Source organism: Pongo pygmaeus, chromosome 19 (genome assembly GCF_028885625.2).
Source record: "Pongo pygmaeus isolate AG05252 chromosome 19, NHGRI_mPonPyg2-v2.0_pri, whole genome shotgun sequence".
NCBI classification, from domain to species: Eukaryota; Metazoa; Chordata; class Mammalia; order Primates; family Hominidae; genus Pongo; species Pongo pygmaeus.
In genome coordinates, this window is record NC_072392.2 from 3,039,668 (window position 1) to 3,051,694 (window position 12,027).

The 12,027-nt window shown below is 45.5% G+C and overlaps 1 protein-coding gene across 1 annotated transcript; it reads left to right on the forward strand.

The window, feature by feature from the left end:
- Positions 1–5,565: 5,565 nt before the first annotated feature.
- LOC129018077 (olfactory receptor 1D2) lies at positions 5,566–9,928 on the forward strand. The gene is made up of 2 exons (XM_054459266.2): positions 5,566–5,756; positions 8,938–9,928. Exons 1-2 carry the CDS (start codon positions 5,566–5,568, stop codon positions 9,926–9,928), a joined length of 1,182 nt encoding a protein of 393 aa, XP_054315241.2.
- Positions 9,929–12,027: the final 2,099 nt, after the last annotated feature.

Here is a 12,027-nt window from a genome sequence, read left to right on the forward strand (position 1 = left end):
CTAGTTCAAGCAGCCCTCCCCTCCTGCCTGAGCCACTGGTCTTCCAAACTTGCTTCTGTCTGTCTGTCTCCAAGCCTTGTCTGCATATAGCAACCCGAATGACCCTCATTCAACCTATTTGAATCAATCCACTCATTCAATCTATTTGATCCTCATTCAACCTATTTGAATCAATCCACTCCCCTGCTCAAAATACTTCAATAACCTTTCATTGTAACTAGGATAAAACACAGAAAAACTCACCAGCTCCATCTGCCCCTCCTTCCCTCCTGACGTTAATTTGTGTCATCTTGCTCACAAAACACTAGCACTGACTTTCTCTCAGTCCTGTAACACAAAAAGCTAATTCCCCACTTTTATGTCCTTGCAGGTGCTGTTTCCTCTCTCTGCAAAGGTCTTTTCTCAGTCCTTTGAGTAGGTGACACCCTCTCAGTTTTCTGGTCTTAGCTTAAATGTCTCTTTCTCAGATATCTTTTCTTTTGTTTTTTTCTATGTTTAGATGTTTATTTTTTTATTTTTCCATAAGTTATTGGGGTACAGGTGGTGTTTGGTTACATGAGTAAATTCTTTAGTGGTATTTGTGAGATTCTGGTGCACTCATCACCCGAGCAGTATACACTGCACCTTATTTGTAGTCTTTTATCCCTCACCCCCTACTCTTCCCCCTGAGTCCCCAAAGTCCACGGTATCATTCTTATGCCTTTGCATCCTCATAGCTTAGCTCCTACATATCAGTGAGAACATACGATGTTTGGTTTTTCATTCCTGAGTTACTTCACTTAGAATAATAGTCTACAATCTCATCCAGGTCACTGCAAATGCTGTTAATTCCCTTTTATGGCTGCATAGCATTCCATCATATATATACCACAGTTCCTTTATCCACTCGTTGATTGATGGTTATTAGGGTTGGTTCCACGATTTTGCAATTGCGAATTGTGCTGCTATAAACATGTGTGTGCAAGTATCTTTTTCGAATAATGACTTCTTTTCCTCTGGGTAGATGCCCAGTAGTGGGATTGCTGGATCAAACGGTAGTTCTACTTTTAATTCTTTAAGGAATCTCTCCACACTGTTTTCCATAGTGACTGTGCTAGTTTACATTCCCACCAGCGGTGTACAAGTGTTCCCTGTTCACCGCATCCACGCCGACATCAGATACCTTTTCTGACCAAGCGATCTAAGAAGTTGATCACTTCTCTTCCCCTCTTATCTGTTGCTCAGATTCCTGTTTCCTGGCGGCATTCATCAGTTTGTGATGATTTTATTTCCCGGTCTGTTTACTTTAGAAGACTTCTCCCATACTGGTCTGCAAACTCCAGGAGGGGAGGCAGTTATGTTCATCTTGTTCATGGTGGTATCTGCAGCACCAAGCCCAATGCCTGCCGTCAATAACGCATGAATAGCACAAGAAAAGGATGAATGGCAAGATAAACTCTGGGTATGAGTAGAACTGAGGTTGGTTTTGATGAGAGGTGTCGGGAGTCTGGGCTGCTCCCAGAAGGCGGATGAGGAATGAATACAGGGACTTCAGTAGCAGAAGGGGGGATGCAGGGGGTGAGGACTGAATGCAGGAACTTCAGTAGCAGGAGAGAGGGTACGTTCTCATAATGACTCTGTGTAATGGCTGGGTGGTCAGGCAGCCCTGACCACCTCATAATCTCACCATGGAGGGTTTATTATTGTTAGATTTGAAAAGAAGGGGAAACTGCCGGGGAGGGTGGCTCATGCCTGTAATCTCAGCACTTTAAGAGGCTGAGACAGACGGATCATGAGGTCAGGAGATTGAGACCATCCTGGCTAACACGGTGAAACCCCGTCTCTACTAAGAACACAAAAAATTAGCCGGGCTTGGTGGTGGGCGCCTGTAGTCCCAGCTACTCGGGAGGCTGAGGCAGGAGAATCGCTTGAACTCGGGAGGTGGAGGTTGCGGTGAGCTGAGATCGTGCCACTGCACTCCAGCCTGGGTAATAGAGTGAGACTCGGTCTTGAAAAAAAAAAAAAAAAGAAAAAGAAACAAAGAAAAGTAGGGGAAACTAAGGCCTAGAACGATAATCATGGCCCATTAGTAGTGGAACTAGGAACAGGGCTGAAATCATTCATATTCTCCTCCAGCACGGTGCCTATGGTGTCACTGTGGCCTGAAGGAGGACTCCAAACTGAGATGTTTTACACCTGCCAAATATGAGACTGGAGGCACTTTGCTTGAAACCTTTTGGAAGGCAGTAAACTTCCCATCGAAGAGGAGATACAGGGCTAGGTTCAGTCCTATAATCCCAGCACTTTGGGAGGCCAAGGTGGAAGAATTGCTTGAGCCCAGGAGTTTGAGACCAGCTTGGGCAACATGGTGAGACCTCGTCTCTACAAAAAAATTAAAAAAAAATTAGCCAGATGTGGTGGCAGACGCCTGTGGTCCCAGCTACTCGGGAGGCTACTCAGGATCACTTAAGCCTGGGAGGTTGAGGCTGCAGTGAGCAGTGATGGTGCCACTGCACCCCAGCCTGGGCAATAGAGCAAGACCCTGTCTCAAAAAATAAAATAAAATAAAATAAAAATAAAGAGGAGATACAAAGACAAGATGAGTTGCTAGCCAGATGAGGTGTTGTTTGGCCAGGGTGCTAAAAATCCAGTTACTTTATGGGGAGGATATGTCTGCATAGCCTGGTTTGAATCTGAAGTCCTTTCAGCTCTGAGACAGTGGAGCTAGGAGTTTGGTCAGAGAGAGGGAGGGCTGAGGCAGAGAGAGGGAGGGCTGAGGCAGAGAGAGGGAGGGCTGAGGCAGAGAGAGGGAGGGCTGAGGCAGAGAGAGGGAGGGCTGAGGCAGAGAGAGGGTGGGCTGAGGCAGAGAGAGGGAGGGCTGAGGCAGAGAGAGGGAGGGCTGAGGCAGAGAGAGGGAGGGCTGAGGCAGAGAGAGGGTGGGCTGAGGCAGAGAGAGGGAGGGCTGAGGCAGAGAGAGGGAGGGCTGAGGCAGAGAGAGGGAGGGCTGAGGTAGAGAGAGGGAGGGCTGAGGTAGAGAGAGGGAGGGCTGAGGTAGAGAGAGGGAGGGCTGAGGTAGAGAGAGGGAGGGCTGAGGCAGAGAGAGGGAGGGCTGAGGCAGACAGAGGGTGGGCTGAGGTAGAGAGAGGGTAGGCTGAGGGGCCATGGTTTGGTCAAAGAGAGGGAGGGCTTTGGGAGCCACAGTTTGGGAGAGCCAAGCGCATCCTATCCACCAGAAAGAGGAAAGGGAGATGAAGGAGGAAGGTGTCCACGTGAGGGAGGAGGGAGACTCTGGCCTACTCCTTGTAAACAAGACTCATTTCCCAAGGCCTTTGCTCATAGATACTGAGATCGAGGCAATTACCCATGTTTATCTGAAGAAACCATCTTGGGATTGCCTCCCTGAGGCCTCCCCCAAACTGACAAATAATCCTGACACAGTTCTGACTCGGCCCCTTCCTTTCTGACCTGAGGCTCAGGCATCAGCTCTCAGGTCCCGCAGCCCCACTGGGGCACCCGGTCTTACATTGTGTCTCCTCTCTTCTGGGAACCAAAGGTCCAGGCGCCAGTTCCCCTGCTTTTCACCTGTACCCTGCTTCAGCCTTGAGTCCCACCACCAGACTTAGGGCCCTGTATGTCCTGACTCTGAACGTTCACTGGATGGAGGAGAAAAGTGGAGGCAGCAGAACCTGTGAATTCTGAGAGCAGCACGGACACTGGGTAAGGTCTGGACGGCTCAGCCTCAGGCTTGATTTCTCTTCTTTTCTTTTTTCTTCCTTTCCTTTTCCTTCCTTCCTCCCTCTCTCCTTCTCTTTTTCTTTTCTTTCTTTCTTTTCTTTCTCCTTCCTTCCTTCCTTCTCTCTTCCTCCCTCCCTTCCTCTTTCTCCTTCCTTCCTTCCTCCCTCCCTTCCTTCCTCCCTCCCTCCTTTCCTTCCTTTCTTCCTTCTCCTTTTTCTCTCTTCTCCATTTCCCTCTCACAAACATCCTTGCATGCTTTAAAAACTTTGTTTGATCTAACCTCTTAGTGTTGAAAGGGAATCGAAGAATCCCTGCAATTATTTTACTGCTCATTTGCAAAGTGCTGTCACACGCCCTGTTGCATGTGATTCTCACAACCTGCAAGAAGTCTTTGTGGGTGCGACGAGGAGGCTCAAGGATGTTGCACGCCCTGCTCGAGGTCACGCAGCCAGGAAACGACAGAGGAGGTACCAAGTGCAGTGTCCTGACCCCAAGCGTGGAGCCCTTTTCCATACGGCCCCTGTGTTCTCTCCCCTCTCCCCCCAGCCATGCTGCAAGGGGGTTTGTCTCTCTAAGGCCATCTGACCACACAAGTGTTCAGAACCACTGACTCTTACAGACTCAGAGCAGTGTTTCCCAAAGCGTAGGATCCAAATCACCAGGTGCTTCCTAAAAAGGCTTGGTTCTCAGAGCAGAATTCAAAACAGGGGGCCAGAAAACCGACTTTTTGTTTTGAGGCATCACAGGTGATTCTGATGCACAGGGTCAGGAGACCTTTGCCTTGAGGGCTAGAAAGCAGTGGTATTGATTCCTCTGGGGGTCTCTGGCTTTCCCTGTCATCTGTCAGGGAAGAGTCCCAGAGGGCCCTGAACTCCAGGCACCAGGCTGGTTAGGCAGTGGACTTGAGCAACAGAATAGGGGAATCAAATCTGGGCTCCATCACTTACTAGTCAAGCAATTTCAGGAAATTTACTCATCTTCTAAGCCTCACTTCCTCATCTATAAAATGGGACAATAGGACCAAGTAGGGTTGTTGTGTGAACTAAAGATCTTTATGTAAAGTATTTAACACATTGTCTGACCAAATGCTGAGTAAAAGGTGGTGGTTTGCTCAAAAAACCGTTTTTTATGTGTTAAACTTGGGTTCGAACCCAAACTTCTGACTCGAAATTTTCTGACATACCAGTGGCACTGAATATCTGAGAACTGGATTTGGGGAAGTGGAGTAATGAATCCACTCATTTCCTAAATGCAGGGCCTGCCTCATCCTCTGCCCTTCACCTGGAGCTCCAAATTACTTCTGGGTTACTCACAGTTCCCACATCTGCACTTATTTATTCTTCATTACTTCAAATTAATAATGTTTCCGACTGAATTTGCAGAACAGGCTCTACACTTTGCTGGCACACTGGCTGGATTTTCGCACAACTGCATTTTTCTCTGTACTGTCTCTTATTTTCTTAGGCTCTTGGGCTCATCACGATTCCTTACTTATTGTTCTCAATTGCACGGAGTGTCGAATATTCTATGCAGTTCAGTTCGGTCCTCGTGTGTGGACGCCTACACTATGACTGGTACTGGCTGAGGTCCTGAGGATGCAGTCATGAAAATGATGTTTTCCCTGCTGTGGAGGCGCTCACAGTGTCGTGGGAAAACAGACATTTAGGAAAAACATGAGATGGACCATCCTAAAGGAATGTGAAGACCAAGATATAACGCAGAACCTGTCATTGTGACCTCTGGGGTGGGAGGAGGTGCTTGACTGGGAGCAATAATGGGTCCTTCCAGGCTGACAATGGAAGATGAGAGTGGAGAAAGCACATTTGGTGAAAAGGAAGAGCGAGGCTAAGGATGGAAGGAAACGTGTTTCTAGAAGTGCAGAGCGAGGGAGCAGGAGAGGCCACTGGGGATAAAGCAGCCTGGAGCACTGACCAACCGGCCACAAACTTGGCCTGCTCTGGAGGACGTGGGAAAGCTCAGCTACCACAGGGAAGATACGTGCTCTGCTTTGTAATTTCGAAAGCAGACCCGATGCAGCACGGGTGCTGAGCCCTTTATATTCTCGCCTTCATCCTCACAGTGACACTGAAGAGTCGGTAGCACTGGCATCGAGTGTGGGTGAACTGCATGTTTTTTATATTATTATAGAAGAATAATAAACTGGATGCTTAATTTAACAATTACTATAAACATCTTTCCAGACATAAATTTAAAAATATTAGCATCATTGTTTATGATCATTTCAGTGTTCCATTAATTTGATGGATTATGTAATTTTAAAACAGACTTACTGAGATATAAGTAATGCCGTAAAATTCAGCCATTCAAAGTGTACAACGGAATTATTTTTGTTTGTTTTTTGTTGTTGTTGTTTGAGACAAAGTTTCACTCTTGTTGCCCAGGCTGGAGTGCAGTGGCACAATCTCCAGGCTGGAGTGCAGTGGTGCGATCTTGGCTCACTGCAACCTCTGCCTTCCGGGTTCAAGCGATTCTCCTGCCTCAGCCTCCCGAGGAGCTGGCACTACAGGCGCCCCCCACCACGCCAGGCTAATGTTCTGTATTTTTAGTAGAGACGTGGTTTCACCATGTTAGCCAGGCTGGTCTCCAACTCCTGACCTCAGGTGATCCATCTGCCTTCACTTCCCAAAGTGCTGGGATTACAGGCGTGAGCCACTGCACCTGGCAAGAATGGTTTTAATACACTCATGCGCTTTTGCAACTATCACCTCAGTGTAATTCTGGAGTGTTTTCATCACTCTCAAAAGAATCCTGTACCCTTTCACAGTCGCTCCTCGTGTCTCCCTCTCCCCAGCTCCTGGTAACCACTAGTCTACCTTGTGTCTCTATGGATTTGCTTATTCTGTAATCTTTCAAAGAAAATCTCGAATGTTGAATGTGTATGTTATTTCTACAGTTTTTGCGATTATTAACAGGTTCTGAGAAACATCTCAGAAAATACCTACACTTTTACATTCTGTCTGATTATATTAAAATAAATTTCTAGAATTAGAATATGCTGAAATAAAAGCATGTCCTTTTTTGTTAGTTTCCCAAGTCACAAAATGACACTGTTGAGTGTACGGTTTTCTCCTTTTTTGTGGAAAAATACTTAGTAATTGATGCTGAAAAAATAGTTTTCAAGGATAATAGTGTGTGTGTGTGTGAAAATGAGTTTTTGAACATAGGTGTTATGATCTTCAAGAAATATAAAATTAAATTTATGAAAGACTAGAAGACCAGACACAAGGAGTCTGCTATTTGCTACAGCGTCCAGCGTTGTCATAATGATTCCCGGCATAAAAGCAAAAAGTGTACGATCTCAAGTATCTTTAATAACTGTCAGTGTAACTTATAACATTGTGATTTAGCTCCAAAAAGTCTATTTCCTTGCAGTATTTTTTGCCATAGTTATTGCATTTTCTTTTGCAAAATAAATGCAGGTGTGATAATGCAAAGTGAGTAAGATTGGCCCCCCACACACAGGCTGTGGACCAATCTTATTTATAAATATAACTACAAAAGCCACATAAAACATCAGGGAGTCAATTTTAATAGTTTATACCAGGAACACAAGTATGGCTCCATATTGGGAACGCTGTTAACTGTGATAAAAACTTAAAAAGCATCTGCTTAAAGATGCAGCAGCCCTACTTGATTATTAAAATACTCCTGGTAAAATGCAAGCAGAAGGAGAGTTGCTAAATAAACACACCCTCTTCTGCTTAAAGTCCTTTAAGGCTCTTTATTGCATTTGAAATAAAATTTTAGCCCGGGCGCGGTGGCTCACGCCTGTCATCCCAGCACTTTGGGAGGCCGAGGCAGGCAGATCACAAGGTCAGGAGTTTGAGACCAGCCTGACCAACATGGTGAAACCCCGTTTCTACTAAAAATACAAAAATTAGCCAGGCGTGGTGGCGGGTGCCTGTAATCCCAGCTACTTGGGAGGCTGAGGCAGGAGAATTGCTTGAATCCGGGAGGTGGAGGTTGCAGTGAGCTGAGATCGAGCCAGTGCACTCCAACCTGATGATAAGAGTGAAACTTGGTCTTAAAAAATAAAATTAACATAAAATAAAATAAAATAAAATAAAATAAAAAAATAAAATAAATAAAATAAAATAAGTACTACCATAACAATTCACTAAATCCACATGTACAGGCTGTTTCTGAAGTTCCATCCAGTTCTACTCATTTGCTCACTCTAGCATCTGTACCAGGCTTTAGAGTCTGGATATTTGGCAGAGCGGGTTCCCTTCGTTACTCTGTTTCAATCTTTTCCTAGCTTATTTTCATGCGTACTTTTAGGTAAAATTTAGGTTAGCTTTTGTTTCCCCCAAATCCCATGATCTTGACTTTGAGAGGTTAAGCTTCAGGTTAATGCAAGTGACTATGCATTACTTTTGGTAATTTTATCTATTTATTAAATGTATATCTTATGTCTCTTGGGAGAATCTGCAGGTCCTGCGCAATTCTTGTTAACATCGTAATACTTAGATAATGGAAATGGGATTGCTTTGTATTGTATTTTAACCGAATTCATAGATATAATATATGGAATAATGGGCAATATTTGAATACTTTATTACCTAATTTTATCCTTGCCACCCCCATGTTGCACATGGAGGATACCAGTTCTGGAAGAGCTCAAGTAACCTGCCTGGGATGTCACAGCTAGTCGGTGGTAGTACTCGGATTTGCATTCTGAGGGCACAGGCTTTATGGCTACACTATATGGCTTACTGGGAGCACCATTAGTTTGGGGTCTATTCATTTTGTGTTTGGTAACTTTACTGACATCCCTTTTTATTTCCAGTGACATTTCATCAATTGAGGGTTCCCAGATAGACTATCATATAAGCAAATAATAATTTTTCCCTCTCCTTTCCAATATGATCCCCTTTGTCTAGTTGTACAATATCTATTTCTTATAATGTATACATGTTTTAAAAATCTATACGTCATAACATACTCATCTTTAAACATTTCAAGAGTACAGTAAGATGACAGGATTTAAAATAAGTCATAGATATTATTCCTATAATATTGAGTACGCCAGATTAGAAGTTGCTGGAATAATTAAGTTGCACAGAGATTTTCCACGTTCTGTTTTTGTGCCTGTTATGACTTTGTTGCCTATCTAAACAGATTATAAAATTTAGTCTAAAGTATTTTTAATGCTAAGAAAATAGCTGATTTTGCTTATCTTCTTGTCATCTTACAATTGAGGGCACCTTGTAAACATCTGTTGGTGTTAATGTTGCAGAGAGTTGGGGAAATAGATGGAGGCAACCAGAGTGAAGGTTCAGAGTTCCTTCTCCTGGGGATGTCAGAGAGTCCTGAGCAGCAGCGGATCCTGTTTTGGATGTTCCTGTCCATGTACCTAGTCACGGTGCTGGGAAATGTGCTCATCATCCTGGCCATCAGCTCTGATTCCCACCTGCACACCCCCATGTACTTCTTCCTGGCCAACCTCTCCTTCACTGACCTCTTCTTTGTCACCAACACAATCCCCAAGATGCTGGTGAACCTCCAGTCCCAGGACAAAGCCATCTCCTATGCAGGCTGTCTGACGCAGCTCTACTTCCTGCTCTCCTTGGTGACCCTGGACAACCTCATCCTGGCCGTGATGGCGTATGATCGCTATGTGGCCATCTGCTGCCCCCTCCACTATGTCACAGCCATGAGCCCTCGGCTCTGTATCTTGCTCCTCTCCTTGTGTTGGGTGTTCTCTGTCCTCTATGGCCTCATCCGTACCCTCCTCATGACCAGGGTGACCTTCTGTGGGTCCCGAAAGATCCACTACCTCTTCTGCGAGATGTACATTCTGCTGAGGCTGGCATGTTCCAACATCCATGTCAACCACACAGTACTGGTTGCCACTGGCTGCTTCATCTTCCTCATCCCCTTAGGTTTCATGATCACGTCCTACGCCCGCATTGTCAGAGCCATCCTCCGAATACCCTCAGCCACTGGGAAGTACAAAGCCTTCTCCACCTGTGCTTCCCATTTGGCTGTGGTCTCCCTCTTCTATGGGACTCTGGGTATGGTGTACCTGCAGCCCCTCCAAACCTACTCCACGAAGGACTCAGTAGCCACAGTGATGTATGCGGTGGTGACACCCATGATGAACCCTTTCATCTACAGCCTGAGGAACAAGGACATTCATGGGGCTCTGGGAAGACTCCTCCAAGGAAAAGCCTTCCAGAAGTTGACATGAGGGGTAATTTTGGGCATTGAAGTGGAGACAGAAAACTTCCTCCACCGTGAGCAAGGCCTGTGGGGGATATCGGATAAGAACATAGGTCCAGCTCAGAATGAGTTTATGGATTTGTGGTGAAGCAAAGACACCTCTGTCTAACCCAACTGCAGCTGCACCAGACTCATCTGTTTCAACTTTTATGTAACAAGGTTGCGAGTTGTTTTTCAGTGGCCATAGGTCCTTAGGTCATGTGACCTGAGTATGCTCAGATGAACCAAGCATGAAACCACAGGAGAAACTAAGTGCTGGGACAGAAGCTTTTTTTCTCTTTTTTTTTTGAGACAGAGTCTGGCTCTGTCACCCAGGCTGGAGTGCAGTGGCGTGATCTCAGCTCACTGCAACCTCCACCTCCCAGGTTCAAGCAATTCTCCTGCCTCAGCCTCCCAAGTAGCTAGGACTACAGGTGCCCACCACCACGCCTGGCTATTTTTTTTGTATTTTAGTGGAGATGGGGTTTCTCCATGTTGGCCAGGAGAGTCTAGATCTCCTGACCTCGTGATCTGCCCGCCTTGGCCTCCCAAAGTGCTACAATTACAGGAGTGAGCCACTGGGCCCGGCCATAATTTTTGTACTTTTAGCAGAGACAGGGTTTCCCCATGTTGACCAGGCTGGTCTCGAACTCCTGACCTCAAGTGATCCACCTGCCTCGACCTCCCAAAGTGTGGTGAGAGGTGAAGCCCCTGGACTTCCTGGGTAGAGTGGGGACTACTTTTCTGTCTAGCAAGAGGATTGTAAAACGCACCAATCAGCACTCTGTAGCTAGGATTGTAATATGCACCAATCAGTGCTCTGTAGCTAGCAAGGGGACTGTAAAATGCACTAATCAGCACTCTGTAAAATGCACCAATCAGCAGGATCCTAAAAGTAGCCAATCACAGGGAGGACTGAAAAAAAGGGCATTCTGATAGGACAGAAACGGAACACGGGCAGGGACAAATAACAGAATAAAAGCTGGCCACCCCTCAGCCAGCAGCGGCAACCCACTCTGGTCTCCTTGCATGCTGTGGAAGCTTTGTTCTTTTGCTCTTCACGATATTTCTTGCTGCTACTCACTCTTTGGGTCCGTGCCATCTTTAAGAGCTGTAACATACCATGAAGGTCCACTGCTCCATTCTTGAAGTTAGCAAGACCATGAACCCACTGGAAGGAACCAACTCTGGACACACTGGGATTATAGATGTGAGCATTTAATAATTTAATACCTGCCTCTGGTTTTGCTTCCCAGATTCTCAGCTTCAGGAGAAGCAGCTCCACTCTTACTGCTTTCGCTAACTTCATTTCCCTAACACTATATCGCCATTGTTTTAATACATTCTTCTTTATCCTATGGGAATAGTTGTCTTTCATTATTATTTTCATTTGAATAGCTCTGATGCAATAAGGTTTATCTTTTTCCTGGTATTTGTTAACAATTTGCATTTTTTGTTAATCACTCTTGTGCATTTTATTTTTGGTTGTGTATTGTTCAATTTCCAGTACCATGGAATCTCTATGTATGTCTCTCCTTCAGAAGTAACCATGACCCTGAATTTTGTGTTTGTCATTTTCTTCCTTCACTCCAACCCATGGGAAGTACAATTCAGCATGAGATTTGGGTAGGGACACAGAGCCAAACCCTATCAGTGTCCATTCACCTACAGATGGACATTTGGGTTGTGGGGCAGGCAGCCTCTAAAATGTCTCCCAATGATTGCTGCCTCATGGTATTCATGGCTGTATATAGTGCCCTCTCTTGGGTGTGGGTGAAATCTAGGGACTTGCCTCTAACAAAGAGAACACAGTAAAACTAATGACTTCTGAGATTAAGTTATAAAAGACTATGATTTCCATCTCCTCTCTTTCTGGCTCTCTTCTCGATTGCTCTGTGGAAGGAAGCAGACGTGTTTTGAGAGGCCTTAGTAGCAAGGAACTGAAGGTGGCCTCCAGCCAACAGACAGCGAGGCACTGAAGCCCCCAGTCCAACAACTAGCAAAATGTGGAAACTTACCAGGGATCACGTGAATGACCATGGAAGCTTATCCTTCCCTGGTCAAGCCTTGAGACAGCTGCACCACTGG